The 23,065-nt window shown below is 49.9% G+C and overlaps 1 protein-coding gene across 1 annotated transcript; it reads left to right on the top strand.

The window, feature by feature from the left end:
* Positions 1-22,577, top strand: Tmem268 (transmembrane protein 268). Its single transcript, XM_051163119.1, has 9 exons — positions 1-179; positions 4,742-4,933; positions 8,411-8,520; positions 10,979-11,086; positions 12,512-12,661; positions 16,921-17,031; positions 18,718-18,798; positions 19,129-19,308; positions 22,298-22,577. The coding sequence occupies exons 2-9, from the start codon at positions 4,825-4,827 to the stop codon at positions 22,475-22,477; spliced, it is 1,029 nt and encodes a 342-aa protein (XP_051019076.1). The 5' UTR covers positions 1-179; positions 4,742-4,824; the 3' UTR covers positions 22,478-22,577.
* Positions 22,578-23,065: the final 488 nt, after the last annotated feature.

Raw genomic sequence — 23,065 nt, forward strand, 5'->3', positions numbered from 1 at the left:
GGGCCGCGAGGCCGCGGGGCCTGCGTGCGCGTCTCGCTGCTAAGGCTCGGGCGACCTCTTCCCGCCCTACGCGTGAGGCGTGGAATCTACGGGGTAGGGCAGGTGATTTTTTGGGGGCGAAGGAGCCTCAACGCCAGCGGGTTAGAGACCCGGGAGCCAGCTGCCCTAGACCAAGGCAGGTACGGTGGGAGAGTCCCGGCCGAGCCGAGCCGTCTTTCTGTTCTGGCTCCCTCCGTGTTTTGCTCCTTGACCTTGGCTAGTCAGCTTTCTCTTCCGGGGCTTAATGGCCTCATCATTGAAATGGGGACGTTTGGACTTCTTGGTTAGCCAGACATTTCTGCCCTAAACTTTTGGGGACTGCTGCCCCTCTGATCTGTTGGACTTGCAGTGTAACTAACAAAGCTGAGTTTGAAGAAGGAAAGAAGCTGCTTTCTTTTTCCTTTCAGGGCATCCTGGGCAGGCTCTTCATTGTTGGGGAGGCTGGCAGGTACTGTGCAGAGACGGGACCTCTGGGGGTTTGATTCTGCACAGCCTGCGACTGGAAAATCTGGTTGAAATGTGGACTCCCTAAGGAACTGTCAGGAGTCTTGCTCCCTCTATGCTCTTCTTAACCCTTGCGTGGGACTCCCTGACTTGTGTGCTGAAAACTGCAACAGGTCATCATCACCTGCCTTTGGGGTCCTTCCTGCACCCTCATGGCCCACTAGTCTCTGGGCTGGATGCGGATACAGAGCCCTAGGCTCATCCTGACCTCTGGTCTGAGTCCATTTGAAATTGGCATGGCCCCTTGCAGTGTCCACCATGGTAATGTGTAAGAACATTCCGGGGAGTCCCTCCACCACTGAAGTTGCTCCCCTTTGCTGCCTGATTTCCTCATCTCTGGCCGTCTCTTCTGAGTGTGTCTTTCCCAGTGGATAGTGATCCCGGCGGGGGAGGGCAGAGCAGAGGCGTCGTGTTACAGTCCTGCTTGTGGCCCTAGAAGGTTCTCAGGGAATGTTTGTGGAATAGGTTGAGGACCACTCCCTTCTCTCAGCGATGACACTTTTCCTCTAAGTGCAGATCATGTCAACGTGGAACCCCAGGGCAATACTAAATGACTATCCTTGTCCTTGTTCCAGGAAATGGAGGCAGAGAAAAGTCCAGTACTTTGCTCAAGGCCACCCAGGTGGGAAGTGGTTGGGCTGGGCAGGTTACTTTTGGTGGAACACACACCCTTGGGTGGATGGCTGGAGTCTGCTGATTGGGTCTCTGTGGGCAGCCGAGGAGGCTGACGTGGGTGCTGTGATTTCTGCCCCCAACACAATGCTTCATTGTGGGATTGTGCAGCCAGTGGGTCCTTCTGTACAGCTCCAGGCTTGAGCAACTCCAGCCTGTGTCAGCTCCTCCCAGCCTTGTCAACACTCCAGTGTTGTGAGGCATAACTGTGGCCCTGAGTCCCAAGATAGATGTCAAGGTTGTGTCTGTCAGAGGAAGCAGAAGGTGTCAGCTCAGAGCACAACTTTGTGTCTGTTTTTGTGGCTTTTGTGCCTCTTGGGGAGGCCTGGGTACAAGAAGAAAAGCAGGCCGGGTAAGGTTGGCGGGTAAGTACTCGGCATGTGTGAGACTGATACTGTGAGTCGGGTCCAGGATGAGGAAAGACGCTGTCTTTGCATGAGGAGTTTTGCAGGGTAGCTGTTGTCTGTCTTTGTTTCTATATTATGCCTAGGAAACATGGTTTCTTCCGATCAGAAGGTGGTTTCATTAATAAGCTGAAAGAAAGCCAGAGCATGCGCAGAGGCATGAGGGCATGGGTGCTGTGTTCTGAGTCCCTGGAGCCACATACTGGAATCCTTTCCAGTCTCTTCAGCTGATAGCCACTCAGCTTTGGAGAGGACATGCCTTGACCACAAAACAGGAAAACCATGTTGAGGAAAGGAAGGAACCTTAGCTGTGGGCGGAGTAGTGAACACCATGTTTCTGCTTGTTAGGGTCCCAAAGCAGCTGAGTGAGGCAGGCCTCACTGTCCCTCCCCCCAACATCCCCTCTCCTACTGCATAGATGCTAACAGTAGCGCTCAGGCACAGGGCTGGGCTGGGGTGGTGGCAGAGTTGAGGGCACAGGGCACAGAGCACATGAATGCCTATGCACGGATTCTTACTCAGCCTTTCTGGCTCCAAAGCTCTCAGAAGTTTCATAACATTTTGTTGCTTTTTGGCCTTAGACTCCCTTAGGACGGAAGTGCAAAAATTGTTAATGTTCGTCTTTTACCTGTTTGTTTGTTTGTTTGTTTTTTGGGAGAAGAGGCAAAGTGCCTTCTAAACCAGTGCTTCTCAACCTTCCTAATGCTGTGACCCTTTTATATGGTTCCTCATGTGATGACCCCCCCCATGATAAAATTGTTTCTGTTGCTACTTCATAACTAATTTTACAACTATTATGACTCATAAATATCTGATATGCAACTCCCAAAGGAGTCCAGACCTACAGGTTGACCAACTGCTCTTCTAGAGTCTGGAGTTGGGAGTGACTGCACGGTTGGTTGCTCAGGGCTCCCTTGTACAGAGTTGCCTTTCCCCACAGTTTACTTTCCTGTTACGCTGCCATCATCTTAAGTTCTTCAGTATTTGTGTATAAGTGTGGGTGCCCACGTGACACGCCATGGATGTAGAGGGCAGAGGACAACTTTTGAGAATAGGCTCTTGGCTTCTGCCATGTTGTGGCAGGATCGCTCTCTGTCTCGCTGTCTGTCAGTATTTATTATTATTATTTTTTTAGATTTATTTATTATTATTGTAGGTGTGAGTATTTTGCCTGCATGCATGTCTGCACTATGTGTGTGCCTGGTGCTCTCAGAGGTCAGAAGAAGGTGTTGGGTCTCCCCTGGCCCTGGAGTTATGGATGGTTGTGAGTCACCACGTGGGGGCTAGAAACTGAACCCTGGTTCTCTGTACAGAACAAGTGCTGTAACTCTCTCCGGCCCTAGGCAATCTCTTCTTGTTGCCTGGTCCATGAGCTTCTTGCTTATCTTCTGTCTCTACCTCCCATCTCACCATAGGAACACTGCAATTGTAGACATTTCTTCCACTTCATTTGGCTTTTCATGTGGGCACCTGGGCTAGAACGCGGGGTGGCTTTTACCTGCCGAGTCATCTCCCTGATCCTAGATCCTTCGGTTCTTAACAGGAGTCCCTACACTTGCCTTTTACAGGACACCCCACAGCTTACGCAGCTGCTTCTGTTGAAGCAATGAGATAAACAGTGAAGAGGACAGAAGCACCAGTTTCTCCTTGTAGAGGTCAGTGGCAGTGGGCCTTGGGGCTAGTTTGGATTCAGGCAGGTGTTTGTCATCTGGGATCTTCATACCTTCCCCAGTGTCACCTTCCTTGGTAGCAGATGAACGTTCTAGTGGACTATCCACCATTTGTCCTCCAAATGTCTAGAGGACATTTGGGTTGATGTGTCATTCCTGGGTATTGATGGAACCTGGTTTTTCTTGGGACACAAGGCACAGGTTGCAGCAGATTGATGATGCAGGAAGTCAGCAAGGGAGGTCCCATAGGGAGCATCCCCTCTTCAGCTAACGAAAGTGGCTAAAGGTGATGCTGCTGTGTCTCTGGGCCCACCTGATGCTGGAGGCATTGGCCATGTCTCCATGGTCCTTCAGCGCTAAATAAAAAACCAGGGCTGACTCTGCTTGTCTTTTCTAGGAGAAGAGTTTAGCTGTCAATGTTTCCATGCTGGCTTTGGCCACCTCAAAGCCCTAGAGACCAAACCCTTGCCTCAGTCAAAGGTCTGTAAACAGTCACACCAGGAACAGTTGTCTTTCTTTTTATGAGGCAGGGTCTCCTGGCAGCCTACACCTTGTCTGGAACTCACTGGGCAGCCCAGACTGGCATTAAACGTTTTGATCCTATGGCCTCTGCCCCCTGCACCCCTCCGTCCTGGGATTATCAGCATGTGTTATGAGGCTAGACTGAGGGGTGTGTGTGTGTGTTTGTGTGTGTGTGTGTGTGTGTGTGTGTTTGAGGCAGGGGCTTACTGTGTAGTTCTGGCTGGCCTTGGGCTCACTATGTTGACCAGGTGAGCTCACATGGGTTAGTCTGCCTCTGCCTCTGTAGAGTGCTGCCTTTGAAGGGTTTAAAGAGATAGTATTCAAGGAGTGTCCCCCACTCCTGCTTTCCTCATTGATTGCTGGTGGTGGGCCTGTTGGGGGAGGCCTGTTAGATTGAAAAAGCCTATTCAAAGCTCTGAGGTCAAGCCACGTATCCAAGTTTACACAACTAGGCGGCAGTGGGGCCACAGTGTTGAGCCCTGAACATGGACCTTGCCTCTTTAGAGAAATGGAATGTACCCAGTTCTCCTCTTATGTTGGTCAGGACCTTTTGCATTTAGTCTGTGTTTCCTGTGCCTTGGTTTCGTGTTTTTGGATCTTGCAGAGCCTCATGGAAAGCTGTGTATATATAAATAAACAAGCCTTCCCACAGTGAACATAAGACCTGTCTCAGGCTTGCTTGCCTGGGCATCTCAGGAGTGAGTCGGGCCTGGTGTGGCGGAGCTGGAGGAGACCCTAGGCAAGAAGGGGAATTCTCAGCCTCGGCCAGTGGAAAGTTTTAGTTCCTTTTCCTTCTGAGAAATTTCCTCATCAGGATGGGAAAGTCGGCATTTAGCCTCCTGACGGTTCTTCCTGGCCCTCTCCCTGAGAACAGAGTTGCGAAGGGCCAGGGAGCCAGGCTCAACTTCATTCTTCTGCTGTTTTTCATAGGCAAGTGGAGACGAGACGCAGCCCCAGCATGACCTGCACCCCCAGGAACAGGAAGTAGAAGCTAAAGCAGCTGTTTGCCTGCCATGGCTTGTGAGCCTCCCACAGACCCTGGTGGGGCAGCTGGTCCACTGCCCACCTCTACCCTGGGTTGCAGCACCCTGCCTCAGGGGAGCTCTCCTGACTGGGGACAAGGTAAGGGCATGACCTGCCCTCACTTCTCACTGTGTCCCGTTCCTGCTGAACTCACACCTTGTAACTGGGGTCTCTGGATAACTGGGTGACTTTGGGATTTGGCTCCAGGCTACTTTCTATCATATCTACCGTGTTCTCACTGTCATCACCTCCTGTCACCCCCTTAAGTTTGACTACCACTACTAGGTAGTTTTCTGTTCCCACCAGAGAACCTTTCTCAGATGTGTAACCTGCTGACACATTCTGCTTCAGGGCTTCCGACTGGACATGTCAGGAAGAGCCCCCATTCACCAGGCTAACCTTGGTGCCTCCTGATGCCCTGTTCTCTGTTTTTTTCAGTGCGTTCTGTCTCAGGACCTTTGTACATGGTGTTTTTTTTTCTACCCATGATGCTATTTTTGGTGCTTGGTTCCGTTCATCCTCCAGCCCTCTATTCATCCTTTCTTCCAATGACACATTATTTGGTGGGTTAGCCTTAGTCGAGATTTTCTGATGTATTCTCACTGTAGAATTTATTTACATACCAGGTATCTGTGTAGTAAGTATTGAGTGTCCAGCCTTCCTGCCTGTTCAGGGAGTTTTGGGCTCTGTTCTGTTTTACCTTTCCAGTGTCCACAGAGCCAGCAGGAGGCCTGCTGCATAGCAGAGAGTCAGTCTTGTGGGGTGTGAAGGGATGGATGGTAACTGGGTGCAGCAAGGAGAAATAGCACTGTAAACAGTGGGTGCTCTATAGGAAGGAGGGGCTTACATAAAAGGGCTGAAATTCAGTGCTCAAAAAAAAAAAAAAAAAAAAAAGAAGAAGAAAAAGAAAAAAGAAAGGCGAGTTACTATGTTTTTAAGAAAGCAATTTAAATACCTACACATGCTGCAGTAGAAAGGGACAAGATGAAGTATTTTTTTTTCCCTTTGGGACTTAAATGGCACCCCTCTGCCAAACCTTAACAAGGCCCCTCTTGCTCCTTTGTGTGTGCGCTCACTCTCTCACTCTTTCTCTCAGCTTTGCTTAGCTTAGGTGGAGAAGCAAGTATTTCCAAGCTCAGAGCTTGCTGTTCTCATTTTAAGCAATCCCGGAACTCTTGCTAGAAAGGCAAACAAGAGACTCAGGGAAATGTCTTTATAGTGTTTGGGCAAGTGTTTGAGGAGCTCAGGGTGTGGTTGGCTGAAGGTTCGAAACTGTCCTGTGGGAGAGTCCTGTGTGGCTAGGAAGCCACCAGTGGGGGCTGTTTGGGTACTATCTCTTCCTCTTGCTTGCTCCATGCGTCTACCCTTCACTTTCTAGAGGCTGCTGTTTCCATGTGAACAGCATCTACCTCTTAGCTCTCTTAGAGCAAGTATATAGTGAAGGCTCCAATGCTTGTGCGTGTGCACTCTCTCTCACCCTCCCCGCCTCCCTCTCTCTCTCTCTCTCTCTCTCTCTCTCCCTCTCTCTCCCTTTCTTTGAGACAGGATTTCCCTGTCTGTCTTGGACTCACCCTGTAGACTAGGCTGGCCTTGAACTCACAGTGATCTGCTTGCCTCTGCCTCCCAAATGCTGTTATTAAATGCATGGTTTCTTCTTCTTCTCCTTCTTCTCCTTCTTCTTCTTCTTCTCCTTCTTCTCCTTCTTCTCCTTCTTCTCCTCCTTCTCCTCCTTCTCCTCCTTCTTCTCCTTCTTCTCCTTCTTCTCCTTCTTCTCCTTCTTCTCCTTCTTCTCCTCCTTCTTCTCCTTCTTCTCCTTCTTCTCCTTCTTCTCCTTCTTCTCCTTCTTCTCCTTCTTCTCCTTCTTCTCCTTCTTCTCCTTCTTCTCCTTCTTCTCCTTCTTCTTCTTCTTCTTCTTCTTCTTCTTCTTCTTCTTCTTCTTCTTCTTCTTCTTCTTCTTCTTCTTCTTCTTCTTTTTCTTCTTCTCCTGGTCCTTCTCCTCGTCCTCCTTGTCCTCCTCATCTGCCTCCTTCTCCTTTTTTCCAGCTCTTGAATGGGGATGCATGTCTTACTAGCTGCCTTTATTTCTTTTCTGTCTATCTCTTTTCATTTGAGTAGTCTTCAGTTTAATCTTATACTTTTATCAAAATATGGGAGAGTAAAAGGCTTAGTAGTGTTGTCTTATCAGGACTTTTGAGTTCTGACCCACTCACTCTCAAATTATGACCTTACTTGGGCTAGTAGTCCACTCACTTGAGGTGACATCCAGGCTGTGATCTGCATGGTCCACAGTCTCCTGTGGTAGCTGTGACCATCTGTAGGCAAAGAAACAGTTGATCCTCCAAGTTTACCTTGTTGGTAAAAGGCTGGGTCACAGTTTGATCCCTCAATATCTGGCCTGTGTTTTTTCCATGTACCACACTCCCTTCAGAAAGAGAGGAGAGAGGGCAAAGTTGAAAGCTCTTTTGGACAGAACCTAGAGTTTAAGATTATATGATGGGACCCTTAAGATGGGAGATGCTCTCCCCTCTTGACCCAGGGCATGAGCAAAGAATTCTATCAAGGATGAGGATGACAGCCTTATCATATTCATTCATCTATGTGTCAGAAAAGTATGCGGGGCACTAGCCAGCTCAGGCAACCCTGTGATGAGCAGGCCAGCATGGAAGTGTGGCCTGAAGGGAGAGCGTGGTGGAATAACTGAACGATGGCACACACACACATGCTCATTCTTGATGTGTGCAAACGAGGCAGTGGGGGCCAAGGGTAATGCTTGACTGTGATGGAGAGCTCTGTATGGATGCAGAGGATGTTTGACATTTAACACAGAGGCTTGGGAGCCACGATGCTGTCTCTGCACGTCTGCAGTCAGAAGCCTGACTGTGGTCTCCTTGAGCTCACTGTGGAGGCAGCATAGGCCTGTACTCCTTTCTGGGGCCCCTGTGTACCATCCAGGTGGTACAGATTATCCACAGTACTTAGCCTGTGGCTGCCCCTTCCTGTGGTCAAAGCTAGCGACGGTCTAGCTCTCTGTGCCCCTTCCTCCTGACTCTGCCCTGTGTCCCTTTAAGGACCATTGTGATTCCATCAGCCTCAGAGGGTAGTCCAGGCAGCTGACCCTGCTTGAGGCTGATCTGGACCCTGAATCCCATAGGCAGTGCTTATTACTCTTCACTCTGGCTGGCAGCATAGTCACAGGTGTGGGGATGAGGGTCTGATGTTTCATGGTAGCTGTTTCGGTCTGCTATTTGTCACTTTTCTGGCATTTAAACTGTTCAGCTGAACTTCCTATTCAGGGCTTGATAGACATGTACCTCATCAGGATCCTTGAGACACGGGGCTCACCACCGCTCATTCTTTGTGGGATGATTTTCTGTCTTGGGAAGTTATAAATTGTATAGCTAAGCCACGTGGGCCTTAGTTTTTCCACCTGGGGCCTTCCAAGTCAAGCTAAGTCCTTGGGGATTGGGAACAGCTACGCTTGGCATAAGTACTCCCAGTATAAGGTGATGCCCTCAGTTCTGAACTCGTCCAAAGGGTGTTCTTGCTTGGCCTACTGATGCTCTGGTCTGCTTACAGAGCTGCAAAATGGCCAGGTCCTCACAGTCCTGCGGATTGACAATACCTGCGCACCCATATCCTTCGACCTGGGAGCTGCAGAAGAGCAACTGGAGGCCTGGGGCATTCAGGTGAGTGCTGGCTAATTGAGTCTATGTTTGTCTCTCCATCCACCTGGCCATCTGTCTACCCGTTGATCTCTTTACAAACATTTACTTAACTTTTAACTGCACTGGCTGTGGTTAGGTACATAGGAAAGTATATTAGAAATGTCCCTTTTCCCTGCAGAATGTGTGTGTTGGGGGAGGTCACCATGTCCAGGATGTGAGCTGGCCAAACTGTGCAGAAGTGAACAGCACCCAGTGCTAATGCTTGCGCTGTCTGTTAGGAACCAGATGTGGGTCAGATAAGTCAAGTCAGCCAGGCGTTGATGCCACAGTAGAGGACCATACCTGGCCCTGGTGGCACAGGTGGAAGTTTTGAACTTCCCTGTGGTGGGCAGTCATAAAAACTTCATGGAAGACTAAACCCTGACAGGTTGTTGAGGGATAAATTCAAGTACGTGGGCAGGAAGAAGGCCTTGTAAGGGAGGAAACTGCCTTCGTGAAAAGTCCATGGAACTTAGCACATAATGGACAAACAGTGAATCCTGATGTGGACTTCACAGATCTGCTGTGTGACTGTGGATCCAGGCTTGCTGCTGACTGCCTTTGTGACCTCAAGCAGGAGACTTAAGCGCTGTATGCCTCACTTTAGTTTGCAGGTGAGGGTGGTGTTAATGCCAGTTTTGTGGGGCTTCTGTCAGGGTTGCCTGTGCAATAGCAAGGAGCAGTTTGCAGCTGTTCTGGGACACAGCAGGCTCTCAGTGAACTGTAGCACCTGCTGTTGGTGTGGAGGGCAATGGTGTGGCTCTCTCCCCAGACCCCTTGAGTGAGGTATTCCTGGGCTAGACAGGGACGCAGGCAGGGACCCAGGCAGCTTGATGCACCCCAAAGCTCTCCTGAGTTTACCCTGCTGCCATTGAAGGAAGACTTTCCAGACAGCACTGACCCTCCCCTGCTCCAGACAAGCTGGCTTTGCCTTCCATGTTTCCACTCCACCTCTGTGCAGAACTTACCCCTCCTTCTTCTCTCCTCTCTCTCTTTCTACCTGCTTTTGTTCCTTCCTTTCTTGTGTCCTGTGTGCAGGTGTGTGTTTTCATATGTACATGCCTGTGCACATGGAGGCCAAGGTTGATGTGTTTTCCTGGTTTGGTCTCCACCTCATTGGTTTGTTTGTTTATTGGTTTTTCAATACTGGGTTTCTCTGGGTAGCTTTGGCTGTCCCGGACTCGCTTTGTAGACCAGGCTGGTCTTGAACTCACAGACATCAGCCTGCCTCTGCCTCCCTGAGTGCTGAGATTACAGGCATGTGCCACTGCGCCTGGCTTCCACCTTGTTTATTGACATAGCATCTATCACTGAACACGGAGCTTGCTGATTTAGCTAGACTTGCTACCAGGGATTTCTCCAAAGCACCAGCTATGTAATATGGACGCTAGGAATCCAAACTTAAGATTCATACATTGTACCGTCCCCTCAAGCCCCACACTGCTCTTAAATCATTGTTGGAGACTAGTGAAGACTTTGTGTATGTTGTAATATGTTCTTAGATGAGATTTTTCCACTTTGGAAAATTGTATTTATGAAAATGATTGCTATAATGTGTATGGTGGTTGTGTGTGTGTGTGTGTGTGTGTGTGTGTATGTGTGTGTGTGTGTGTGCGTGTCTGTCTGTCTGTCTGTCTATGCATGTACCAGGGTGCATGTGTGGAAGTCAGAAGACAATTTTGTGGAGCCCTTTCTTTCCCTCTACCTTTCTCTGGGTTCCAGGGAATGAACTTGGGTCATCAAGTCTGCAGCACTGGTAAGCTCCTCTACCCCCAAGTCCCTGGGGTGTCTCATGTCAAGAGATGTAATTTTTAAGTGACTCTTGCCTTTGGTGGCTCTGGTTCAGTAGGGCTAGTGTGCTCTGCTGGCACTCTGGTTCAGACAGGAAGACCAGTGCCCTCAGGGCTTGGGGCTGTGTGCAAAGGGTCAAATGGCAGCGTTGATAGTAGGTCCTGAGAGCCCACTCCTCACTGTGTCACTCTCACTCCGTAGAGCACCCCATGCACAGCCTCAGTGAAATACCCCCAGCCCTACAGTCCACACACCCCTCATTTTAGAGAAGAGGGACCCAAGGTTCAGAGAGGGGTTCCCTTGGTCAAAGTCGTCCAGAGCTTGAATGACACGACCAGAGTTTGGTTCAGGGCCTGTGCCTTGCCTAAGGTTGCCCTGTGCTTGTTGGAAGGTACTGAGACTTAGGCTGTGTGGTTCTTTTGTGGGATGCCCTGGCTTTCAGGTTGTCACCTTCCTGCAGATAGCTTCACCCTAGGATTTCCCAGTCGATGCTCTGAGCCTCTTCTTCTGCCCTCTGAGGTGCCTCAGATGTGCCTTACTCTCCTCCCATGGGCAGTCCTGTGAACTGGGAGTGTCGTGCTTGCTGGCAGGAGGGCGGTGGGGAGTGGCTGCCCTGTAACTGATGACTTCTCTATCCTGCCTGGCATAGGTCCCTGCTGAGCAGTACCGGAACTTGGCTGAGAGTGCCCTTTTGGACCCTCAAGTGAGGAGGTACATCATCTACAACTCCAGGCCCATGCGGCTGGCCTTTGCTGTGGTAAGTAGTAGGGTAGGCCTATACTGCCTCCCACCTTGGCCTTAGGCATGCCAAATGCAGCAGTGTGTCTCGAGGCATATAAGGAGACAAGGAACCCAGCTGCCTGAGCAAGCCCTGTACCAAAGACATGGATTTGGCGTGGAAAGGGTCAGTATGGGATGTGACCTGGGGTTGGAATCTGTAGACCACCAGGCTCCCGACTCAGTGTTTGCCCTTGGCCAAGACTTTTCTCTCTGGGATTTGGTTTTCCTTTTGTTCACAGAAACGTGTGTGTTTCCTATATTGATAGTATGCATACACACAATGAATACATACACCTGTGCATGCATGTGCTTGTAAACATATACCTATGCCTACATATCTACACACAGAAATACACGTGTAGGTGGCCAAGCAGTGTGTGAACACCAGCTACCTAGTTCTTGCTGCTGACTCTTCACCACTCTGATCTCTGGCTTCTGTGTGTGTTTATGGTCACATGGCTCAGCTGACCCCACCTCCCACTTTGGGGGAGAAAGGGACGTGCATAGTATCCTTTAACAGCTCCCTATCAAGTCCTGGGCTGTGAAATGTTACTCTGTTAGCCCAGGAACAGCCCTGGGAAGTGGGCATGGTTGTTCCCAGATCACAGGTGGGGAAACTGAGGCTGAGAGAGGTGCCGTAGCTTCTCCTAAGCCATACTGCAAGGCAAGGATTAATGTGGGGTTTAGACACAGAATTTTTTCCAGAGTGCCCTGCCCTTGTGTGTTTCCTTTGGAACTGGGGTGAGGAGGGTTTAGCAGTGATTGGCCTTGTTATCAAACTTGAAGGGTCACAACCTGTACCCCAAGTCAGCTTTGCCCCAGTTGGACATCTTCAATAGGCCAACTAAAAGAGCATTAAAAGTGGAATGCAGAAAAAGGAGATTTATTCAGTGTGGTTTCATTGCAAAGAGTGACAAAGAGGTCCAGTAAAAACTCCAAAGGTCCTGAAGGGACAGCAAAGTTTAAACACACAACCAAGGCTACGAACATCTAAGCAGCCTAGATAGGGTGTGACCCTGCCCACCATGGGCCCATCTTTATCTGTGCTTCAGTCTCATTGTATAAGGTGGTCTGATGAGTTGTTAGAGCTGTGTGAAATCTCTTTCTGAGAGACAAGTTCCCCCTCTGTTTGGTGCCATTTCCCAGTATGAGATTCCTAGCAGAATTCCCGTTTCTTCGGGATCTGATAATCAGATTGAGAGACGCGCCTGTCTCTTTCGAACATCTTCATTTCTTCCAGGCCAGTTAAAACCTGTTGTCAAGATCCACTTGACAGGGAGTAGGCGCTCAGGTCCCAGGGAAGCCATTTGACCCAGCGGTGTCGGGAGCATCCAAAGGGGTTCCTGGGGAGTGGAGCTGCTGTCTCTGACTGCTCTGTGCCTTCCTCCTCCGTCTTCTACAGGTGTTCTACATGGTGGTGTGGGCCAACATCTACTCCACCAGCCAAATGTTTGCCCTGAGCAACCAGTGGGCAGGCGTGCTGCTTGCGACCCTGGCTGCCATCAGCCTGACCCTGACCCTTGTGCTGATCTTTGAGAGGCAGCAGAGGAAGGTGAGATGTCTGGGGCCCCTTCTCTTCTCTCCGTAGGGCTGGGTAGTCTGATACTTTTGTTCTACCTCAGGTAGCTCCTTCAACTACCCCCTCATGGCCACACATCTGTGACTAACAGAATTAGGGATCACATGTGAAGCTAAATCCTCTCTGTTGTATGTTGTTCCTGCTTTGAAAACTAACAGACAACACAGGTTCTTACCATGGAGGCCCATGACCTAGAGCTTGCTTTGTAGACTAGGTTGGCCTGCCTGTGCCTTCTGAGTGCTAGGACTATAGGCGTGTGCCACCATATGTGGCTCCTGTTTTGTTTGCTCTCTTGTTATGTAGCCTAGGTTGGCCCTGAACTCATGACCCTTTCTGTAAGTGCTAGGATTACCGGCTGTGCTACTATGTTTTTCCTCCTCTCCCCTCCTCTCCCTTCTCCTTTTCTCCCTTGGTTCCCTGAAAGGTTACCCTGTCTCACTTGAGTGCTTTCCAGTCACTATCTGACGACCTCGTGGCTTTGGCTGCTCACTGAGGCAACTGCCTGCGGTGTGCAAAGCCACTTGCCTCTTGGCCAAGGAGCAAAGGCTCTTTGTTCTTTCGTCCTTGTTTTCTTACCCAGTCATGGTGGATTGTTGTTTTGTTTTTCCTGGAAGCCAGCTGTTTCAAGGGCAGTTTCCAGTAGCCAGCATTCCTGCAGCACCCTCGTTAGCTGAGCTTGCTCACACGCCCCTCCCTGGACCTGCACAATACTTGTGATTGGCAGGGAGAGAAGGTCACAGTCCACCTCACTGCAGTACCAGAGTGGGAGGTTGAGGGCTGGGGAGGCAGTGCTGTTGTCTCTCCTGGGGTGAGTCGGTGCATCACTGACAGGCCTCACTTCTGTAGCAAGCTGAGAGGCAGGCTGTGAGCTCAGACAACGAGGAAACTTGTTCTAGATCTCATTATAAGTGAAGAGCCGCAGCTCAGAGCCAAGCATATGACCCTGGATCACCTTCAGAGAGGAGATCCCTGCCTCTGAGCTGGTCGTGCTGCTCACAGGTTCGTGTCCATCTGTCAACAGGCTTTCCATGGTAGTACCTCATGACTCTGGACAGAGGCCTTTACCGACAGGGAGCAGGGGTCAGAAGGGCTCTGGGAGCAGCTTCAGGCTCTCTGCTGCTAAGTGACAAGGCTAGAACTAAAGATTTGACTGCTTAGATTCCAGGTTACCATCTTAGCACCCAGTGCCTGGCATCTAGTGCTGCTGTCATGGCTATAAACTTAGTTCCCTAGAGTCCTGTGGTATGGAGTCCAATGTGAGTGACCCTGGGCCAGATATTGTCAGGGCTCCTGGGTGTGTGTGTGCTTCTCGTCCTCTTCCAGTTCTGTTTTAAGGTCCCCTGTGGTTAGGAACTCCACCTGGATGTGCTGAGACCCTCTCCCTAGTGTAAGGCCAGCTGAGCAGCTTCTGCCCTGGTCCACTGTGCTACCTAACCATGCGGTCACAGGTTCTGGGGGGCGGGGGTTTGCATGTCTTGTGGGCCTGATTCTGCCTAGCGCAGGATGCTGCTGTCTTGGGAACCTGGAGAAGCTCCTCTGTCCCTGTGTCCCGAGTCCCTAGACCACTTCTCACTGCTCTCAAGTCCTTAGCAAGTGTTCTACTTCCACCTGGCTTGGCTTCATGTTGCCAAATTCCATTTCATGGCTGTGTTCACAGGGACAAATTGGGACTTTATGGCTTAATCATTCTGAAAGGATCTTTGTTGGGCTTTGCTTCGAGTCTGACAAGATAATCCTACCCTTGGGTTCTGTTCAGGCCTTTGTAACCCTTGCGCTTGGTCTGTAAAAATAAATTGAGCCTCCTGCTCCTGCTAGGAGATACTTCTTTTGAGAAGAGGGGAGAGCAAGCTGTCAACCTAAGGAGAAAGGAGGGAGGAGGGGAGCTGACAGATGGGCCACAGTGCCACGTGACTCATGCAGTCCAGGGTGCCTGCTGGGCACATGGCCTTTTCTCCACTCCTTCTGCTCTTATGAGCTGCACTTGAGAAGCAAGGGAACGCCAGGCGAGGTGACAGACACAGGTCACAGAGAAGGAGCCACTCTCTGCTCACAGGTGCAAGCCAAGACATGATCTGCTAGCCTCTTTGGTCACCTAAAAGCCTGCCGTGGTCCTGTCTTCCGCTGTGTGCTTTGTACTTTAGGGCTTGCTGTCTGTGCCCAACACAGCGTTGTAGGGACTCGGAGCTCTTCTGTGACTTGTTAGCTCAACAACCCTGGGGTGAACTGAGTCACACTACTTCTGGGGCCTCAGTTTCCTCATCTGAAAATGGCATGAGAACCCTAGCTCTGTCGTAGGGCGGTTGTGAGGATTAAGGACCTGTTTTATGTGGGGAGTGTTTACAGTCCTGCCCTGTGTAGCACAAGTACTCAATAAGTCGTGATTGCTATTGTTGTTGACTTTGCCAGCAAGAATAGCTCAGACAGGCTTTACGATCTAACCTTGGCTACACAGCTCTCCTTAACTCTTCCTTTAGAGCCCAGATCATGGACCTCAAGCCCCTGAGATTTGTTTGTTTGTTTGAGACAGGATCTCTACATAGCCCTGGCTGTCCTGGAACTCTTATGTAGACCAGGTTGGCCTCAAGCTCACAGAGATCTGCCTGCCTCGGCCTCCCAAGTACTTGGATTAATGGCACATACCTGGCTCTAGGGATCTCCTGTAGACCTCTCCTTCCTGATCATGTCCTCTCAGGGGGTTAGTAGGCCTGCATCACTTAGCATCTGTGAGAGCCTGCAGATTGCATAGGCTCTCCATTGTTTTCTACCTTATGCGGTGAGGGATTAGCCTTTCTCAAGAACAGAAGGGCAGTGCAAGAGCCCAGCCTCGGCCTCATGTCCACTCCACTTGACGCACATAGCTCTAGGAGCTTGGTAGGGATGCCTGTGTATGGCCATGGTGACATAGTGGAAAATATGACATTGCAGTCCAGATTCCCTGGCATAGTGACACTCTTGGCCAACGTGTATGGAGTGTCCACCCCTGAGTGCTCTACGTGCAGTGGCTCATCTTTTTTTTTAATTAAGTCATTATTAAGGCCCATAAGTCAAGGGAGTTTCTATCTCTGGTTTAGGATGAGGATGTGGAGGCAGAGGTGTTAAGTGACCTGTTCAGGGTGTCACAGGTGGTAGGGTTGGGGTCAGGAACTGAACTCTCAGTGGGTGAGTTTCTGAACAGATGAGCAAGACCGACCAGAGTTCTAGTCAAAACTAGTGGAGGCATTCATTCAGTGCACTGTAAACAACCCCACGGCCCCCCCACTCCCCACCAATGAACTGCAGCTCCACGCCCTGTGTGCAGTGGGGTTAAAAGAACATGCTGGAGAAGTCTAGATTTTTTTTTTTTTTCTTTTAACCTCTTCCATGCCCAGATAGACCAGAGGACAGGCCCTTGGCTTATAGAATTTTTTCATGGGCTAATCACTCCTCCAGTGGGAGCATGTGCTGGCAACCCTGACCCTCTGTCACTGAGTGCCAGCATTGCCTGTCTCTGTGTGACCCTGCACCAGAGCCTCTGCACATTTCTGGTTTTCCTTTGGCGGCCTGCTGCTTTGGGGAGCTCCTATCTTCGACTGGCCCTGTAGTTTCCTCTGAAGGCCTCTCCTTTCCCCTCTCTGGTCTCTTGGCATCTTCCCACTGCAGATTTGCCATTGGCTGCTGTGGGTGGGAGCTGAAGGAAACAGCCTCTCCCAGCGCCAGGTACTGCGCTGGGAGCTTTAGAAGTGGGCCTGTTAGCATAGGCTTGGTGGCACATGCCTCATTCCTGGGGCTTGCTGGAGGCTGAGGCCAGGGGGATCTTAAATTGGTATTCCTTTCTCAAAAGCAAGAGAGAGGGGAAAAAAAAGTAGATGTGTTGTTAACAGAGTGGTTCTTTCCATACAGTCTAGACTGTCTGTCCCTTTCCTTCCCTTAACTATCCACTACATTACGGTTTTGTCCTAGCCCTGGGCTAAAGACTTCCTTCACAACTCTGTGAGCTCTCACTCCTAGGAGGCAGGGATGTGCTTTTTTCTTAATCTACAACCTTAGACAGAAAGACTCAATGAAGAGACAGAGGCAGTACAGCCAGGAAGCAGGAGAGCCAGCCTCAAGCTCACTCACACTGAGTTTGCCATAGGGGAAAACAGAGTTGTCTTGAATGGGAAGGTTGATGCGTGGCCTCTGGGAGAGGGACAGCTGTGATATCCGGGGCTGAGGAGCTCCTTGACAACTTGGGCCTGGCACTTGTCTTCCAGGCTAACACTAACACAGACCTGAGGCTGGTGGCCGCCAATGGAGCCCTTCGGAGACACCGGGTACTGCTGGGAGTGACAGACACAGTAGAAGGATGTCAGAGTGTGATCCAGGTACTGTGTCTCAGAGTGACCTCTCCTGGTGGCCTGCTTGCAGGTGGCCTTGTGTTCTGGCCTGCATTGTGGGGTCCAGTGTCTGCTGCGCTGCTGCGAGAGGCCCTCTCCTTCTCCCTGTTTCAGCATCTCCCTCAGGACCCCTCCCCTGTGTTGGACCCTGAGGTTAGGCAGTGTAGGAATCTAGGTCCCTGCAGAGGCACCCATGAGGAACACACACGCACACACACACACACACATACACACACTAGCTTTAAAGGGACAGTGAGAGCTTATGGTGGCCCAGGGCTACGGCCAAGTAACATGGCAGGAGTGATAGGGCTGCAGAACCTGGTGAGGTGCTAAGGCCTCACATGTCTGGCTCAGTAGTTTTCTGTGTCCCTAAGGCTGTAGGAAGATATTAATGTAGGAAGTTATATATGGGACATGGCTGAGGCTGGATTTGATCCTGAGCGGCTCTGCTCAGGTGCTCAGTGCAGTTGAGTGGCTTACCTATGGTCCCGGGGAGCTCTCACCTCACTTCTTACACTCCTTCCTAGCTTCATTCATTTCCGGGTCTCCTCTACCGGTCCATAGGAGAGACCCTGGAATGCAGTTGAAGCTGTGGCTGCTCCAGTCACTAATGAAGGGACACATCTTTTCAGACATCGCTTTCTTTCCTCTTCATAATGGCATCTTGGGACGAGGTGATGCAATGTCTGGCGGTCATGAGGCCTTTCAGAATTCTCCAGGGTGCTGGGTGAGGTGATAGACAAGGAGAGAGGTGGCAGTCAGCAGGAGTGGGGATGGACAGAGTTGTTCAAGCAGGATGGTGGATTGTTCACATCTCCTGTGTATGTATGTTTGAGACTTTTTCACGGTAAACAGATTTTTAAAAAAAAGTCATGTGAATAACTCCTCCTTGGGGTGAGACTATCTGTCAGGAGGGCCTGGACCTTTGGTCTCAGAGTCTGTCACCCTGAGCAGGGAGCAAGGTGGTGAATACTCAGGTGTCAGACTCAGGATTCTACTTTTCTGCAGAGCTTGGTTCTCATGTGTGGCACCATCAAGGAGTCTCAATGGACATGGAAGGTTTTGGCTTAGTAAGGATAACCTAGCCTGGGGGCTGCTGAGGCTGAGATGGAAGAAAAGGTTGGGGGTATCGACCAGGATGCCTTTCTTACCTGCACCCTTCCACTGAGAACGTTTGTGTTCACAACCTTGAACCTGGCACTGGTTGGTGAAGATGTCATTTGTGAGGGCTTTTCTCCTTTGCATGTTTGGGTTTCTGACAGAATGTTACCCATACTACTGAGGGTTAAGGTGCTGTTCCGCTGCCCCATTGGACATGTGATGGCCAAGGGGAGTTGGAGTCTGTCTGAGATGCTTTGTGGGAGATGGGGTCCAGCCATTTTATCCATGGCTGGACCTACTCTGGATTTGCTTGCAAAGCCATTTTTTTTTTTCTGGGTTGGCCATGTATCTTAGTGGTAGTGTGCCTACCTAGCATTCTATCTTGGGTTTCATCTCCAGTACCACCATTGTTTTAACCCTGCCAGCCATACAAATGAGCTGCACACTGTTTCTGCCAGACAGCAGGCATATCAGGTGGTTTTCAAAAGGGTGGACCTGGATGAGGCGTGGAAGCTGGGGATGGACTTGGGGGTTAGAAGTTCAAAGTCAAGCCACTGACATTTCTCTCCCCAGCTCTGGTTTGTCTACTTTGACCTGGAAAACTGTGTGCAGTTTTTGTCCAATCATGTTCAAGAAATGAAGAGGAGCCAAGAGGTAAGATGGCTGGCTCCTTTCCTGGGATAAGCCATTTCCCGAGATCTCAACCTCCTGAGGTCAAGATTGCAGGGATAGACCCTGTAGCTTCAGGCAGGGTTTCACCCTGGTTGTTCACTTGCAGCATGTAGATAGACACTGATATCCTGGCTGTGATGGGCAAACATAGGCATGGAGGGCAGAGGCCTCAGCAGCTGCCCAGGACCCTGCTCTTATAGGGAAAAGTATAATCTCACAGTCACGACTCACTGAGGTTGCTGTCTGGCTCTCTTGCTGGTCAAGGTCTGCCAGACTTAGAATACACCTGTGCCCTCTCTGTTTCCTTTGTAGTCCTTGCTGAGAAGCAGATTAAGCCAGCTATGTGTTGTCATGGAGACGGGAGTGAGCCCTGTGGTGGAAGGGCCTGAGGACTTAGAGGATGCTCCCCTCCTGCCCAACACTCCTGGTTCTCAGGAGAGACCACTCATGCAGACTGAACTCTATCAGCTTGTTCCGGAGGCTGAGCCAGAGGTAATGGTACCACAGCGATTAGTGAGGTCCTACCCAGTGGTCCTCCATGTGGTCATGGTCCAAGTGATGGGTCAAGTTTTAGGTCTTGGATTTATATCTTCCTTGAATTGCTAGAGAGACAGTTCTAACCTTGAAGGTCAATGTTTTCTTTTCTTTTCTTTTTGTTAACTCCAAACTTATTTTTAATTTATTCTGACACTTCTTTTTTGAGACAGTTTTGCTCTGTAGCCCAAATTGGTTATACCAGTACTTTAAAACCTCATTTATGGAGATTAATTTTGCATTTACTATGACTTCTGGTTGCATTAAAAATAACCTTGGCTATCCCTTTTGATAGCTACACTGTGAGGATCTTCCGTATTCTTGAGGTATAACCCATCATAAATTTGGATGAATACTGTTATTTTGAAAGTTCGTTGCTGGACGTGATACCACATGCTTGTAGCGCCAACACTCATGAGGTGCAAGTAGGAGAATTGCAGGTCTAAGGCCAGTCAGGACTACACAGGGAGGCCCTGTCTTAAAGAAAAAAGATCCTGTTGATAATTGACCCATCACTTGTTCATGTATCATCTGTCTGTCATCGTCTATCCATCCATTTGTCTGTCCATCATTCACCCATCTGTCCATCTATCAGCATCCATCCATCCATCCATCCATCAGTTTAACCATTATTATCCATCCATCCATCCATCCATCCACCCATCCATCCATCCATCTGTGTCTTTCCATTATCTTCAGTCATCCATGGACCTGTCTACTTAAATCCTAGTCACTGTTTGATTCTGCTCTTGGGCTGTGTGTGGGGTCTGGTTCCTTGCTGGCAGACCTGTAAACTATGAGGACAGACCCAATCAGTAGGCGTGACTCCAGGTGACTTTTGGAGCTTGGCAATCACTTGCATTTTCCTTTCATTCCATGGTTTTAGAGCTCAAGGCCCAGCCTTGGTGGGAGTTGGGGGATTCCCACTAGGGGTACTTAAGAGGGAAGATGATGGCTGTATCAGTCTCTTTACTTTTTCCCCTGGAACAGAAAAGACTGATAAAGCCATGTGGTTTATTCAAGAGGCTTGTGTGTCTGGGTTGACATACAATAACCCATTAGAAGTAGGCCTTTCAAATTATTCTTTCAGTTTGCTCAAACCCATTGAAACACAGTTTCCTGTCATGAATATCAAGTGTGTGTGCGTGTACATGTTTTGGAAGTAGCTTATCAGTTAGCTAGGGAAAATAGAACCTCTACCCAAGTCTCAGTGTGAGCAGCTGGGCCAGCCGTGGCTGGAGAAGCCCAGGGTGTGACTGATGCAGAATCAGAACAACCTCTCACGTTTTAAAGGATTTTTATCCTGCAAAGCGATCTTGAGCACATCTCTGAGGTCCGAATCACCTTCCTTTCTTTGATGGGGAAAGTGAGACTTGCTTGGCTCTCAGAGAAAGGGAGAAGGCAGAGTCTTGGCAGAAGCCCGCACCCCGATCCCTGACCCCAGTCTCAGTCACCAGTGGGGCTGTAGAGTGTTGGTTCCTGCGTATTGATCTTGAGCTGAATCGGTGAGGCCAGTCTGAGTTGTACGTTATTTGTGGTTTCAGTATCTTCTGGCCTAGCATGAAAGACATCTTAAGAAAAAGCCAGTCCTAGGGAGCCATTTGCATATAACTGCCTCTCATCTAGGACCAAGTTAGGATCTTTTTGTATTTTTGATTTTGTGTGGTTTTGAGGCAGACTCTCACTCTGTTGCCCAAACTAACCTTTAACTCAGTCCCTAGTGTAGGCTAGACTTGAATTCCCTAGCTTAGCAACCCATCTGCCTTATCCTCCAGATGCTGAGAATATAGGAGTGAGCTTCTTAATACCAACGATGCATCCACTGATACTGGCTGCGCTGGACTAAGAGCTCTGTGCTCTTGCAGCCTCACTCCCTCCACCTCTCCACAGTCCATGTTACCAGGGATGGATGACAGTGCCTCAGCCAGACAGGGACTTGCTCGGTGAGCCGCAGGGTGGGGAGCTGGAATTCCTTTGTGTCCGTGATTGTGATCTCAGCATGCTTTTAATTACTGGCTCTCTGGAACCCACACAGTTTTATTACATTTAGGTGGACACAAGTGAGGGACTCAAGCCCCTTCCCTGAATTCCCAATTGGTCAATCAGTGAGTAAAACTTCAGAGAGAGAATTTTTAGGGAGAATGCATGACATTCAATTTAAAAAGGTTTTCTTTATGCCTTTTCATTTTTGTAAGATATACATACACATGGGATTTGCCATCTTTGTTTTAACTTTCATCACCACGCATCTTCAGAATGCATCCTCTTGCTGGACCCCACACCCATCCAACACTAACATCCCTTCTGCCTTCCCCAGAGCCTATGACCACTGTCTCTTTCATGTACACTATTTGTTCCTGTGTGGTAAACCAGTTTTCATAAGCAAGCTCTTAACATGTCTGGTAGAAAGATGTCTACCAGGTACCATACGTGAACTTTAGGTCTCTTGGCGTGAGGTGCTTTTCCCCACCCAGCCCCTGTTAATGATTTTCTTCAAGTGAGTTGATCTGACCTCATGGACCTTATAGACTCACGGACTTCAGAAAGTGTAGGTGGGATGGGAGCGGCACTTCTCCCTGAGGTTGCAGATCTTCCGGGGTTGTACTAACACTCCTGGAGTCAAGATGAGGCCCAGGGCATCAGGGGTGCTGAGTGCATGATTTGCTTCTGAGCAGAGCCCTCAGTCCTGTGTGCCTTGTTGGGGAGGTTTCCGCGGGGATGAAGCAGCCAAGGCCACCATAGCTCCTAGCCAGTGACTTGCAGAGTGGGGGGTTCTAGACCAGGCTGCACCTTCCCAGAGCCCCAGGCACTGGTCTGCCATATGCTTCCCTTGAACTTCCTTCTTAGGCCTAGAGCAGGCTGGTGGTTTGGGCTTCTCCTGGACCCAGCCCCATTGCCCTCAGGCCTGCCTGTAGTGCTCACACTGTTGCTTCCATGACTCTTGTAGGAGATGGCACAGCAGCTACTGGCAGTGTTTGGTGGCTACTACACCCGCCTCCTGGTGACCTCTCAGCTTCCCCAGCCAATGGGAACACGACACATGGACTCTGCAAGTGTCCCATGCCCCTGCCAACTCATAGAAACATACATTCTGGGCACAGGATGCTGCCCGTTCCTGGCCAGGTGACCTCAGGACAAAGATGTTCATCTTCCTCCAAGACTGAGAAGTTGGGGAGGAGTCAGAAGCCCAGCAAGGCCAACAGTGAGCTCAGATGAAATCGGCACTTTGCAGAGTGTTACTCATGTAGGCTCTGGCATCATCTAAGAGCAGGCCAGATGCCATGTTGGCCTTTTATGCTGCCCTGGCTTTGCTGAATCTGGTGGCTGTGCTGGGCCTGCAGCCTGGATGGAGGGTCCCTTCCATTGCCTGCAGAGCCCTAGGGACCTGCAGCAGACCCCACAGGGCAAGTCCATGACCCTTTGTGTCAGATGGGGAAACTGAGGCTCAGAGAGGATGCTGCTCTTTCTGCATTGCCTCAGACTGCTGATGTCATAAGCCTACCCGTTTCCAGTGTGTCAGGAGATTCTCGAAAGGGTGAGCTAGCTTGTGAACTGCAGTACTGTGTGGCCTTGCTGTCTGTTAGCACCCAGGCTATAGACAACAGGGAGGGTTGGAAGATGAGCAAGAAGGAGACCAAAGGCCGGATACACATCAACAGGGGCACTTGGAAAAGAAGATCCTGTTGGTCTCAGACTGATTTTGCGTGGCAACATG

This window comes from Acomys russatus, chromosome 2 (assembly GCF_903995435.1).
Source record: "Acomys russatus chromosome 2, mAcoRus1.1, whole genome shotgun sequence".
Taxonomy (NCBI): domain Eukaryota; kingdom Metazoa; phylum Chordata; class Mammalia; order Rodentia; family Muridae; genus Acomys; species Acomys russatus.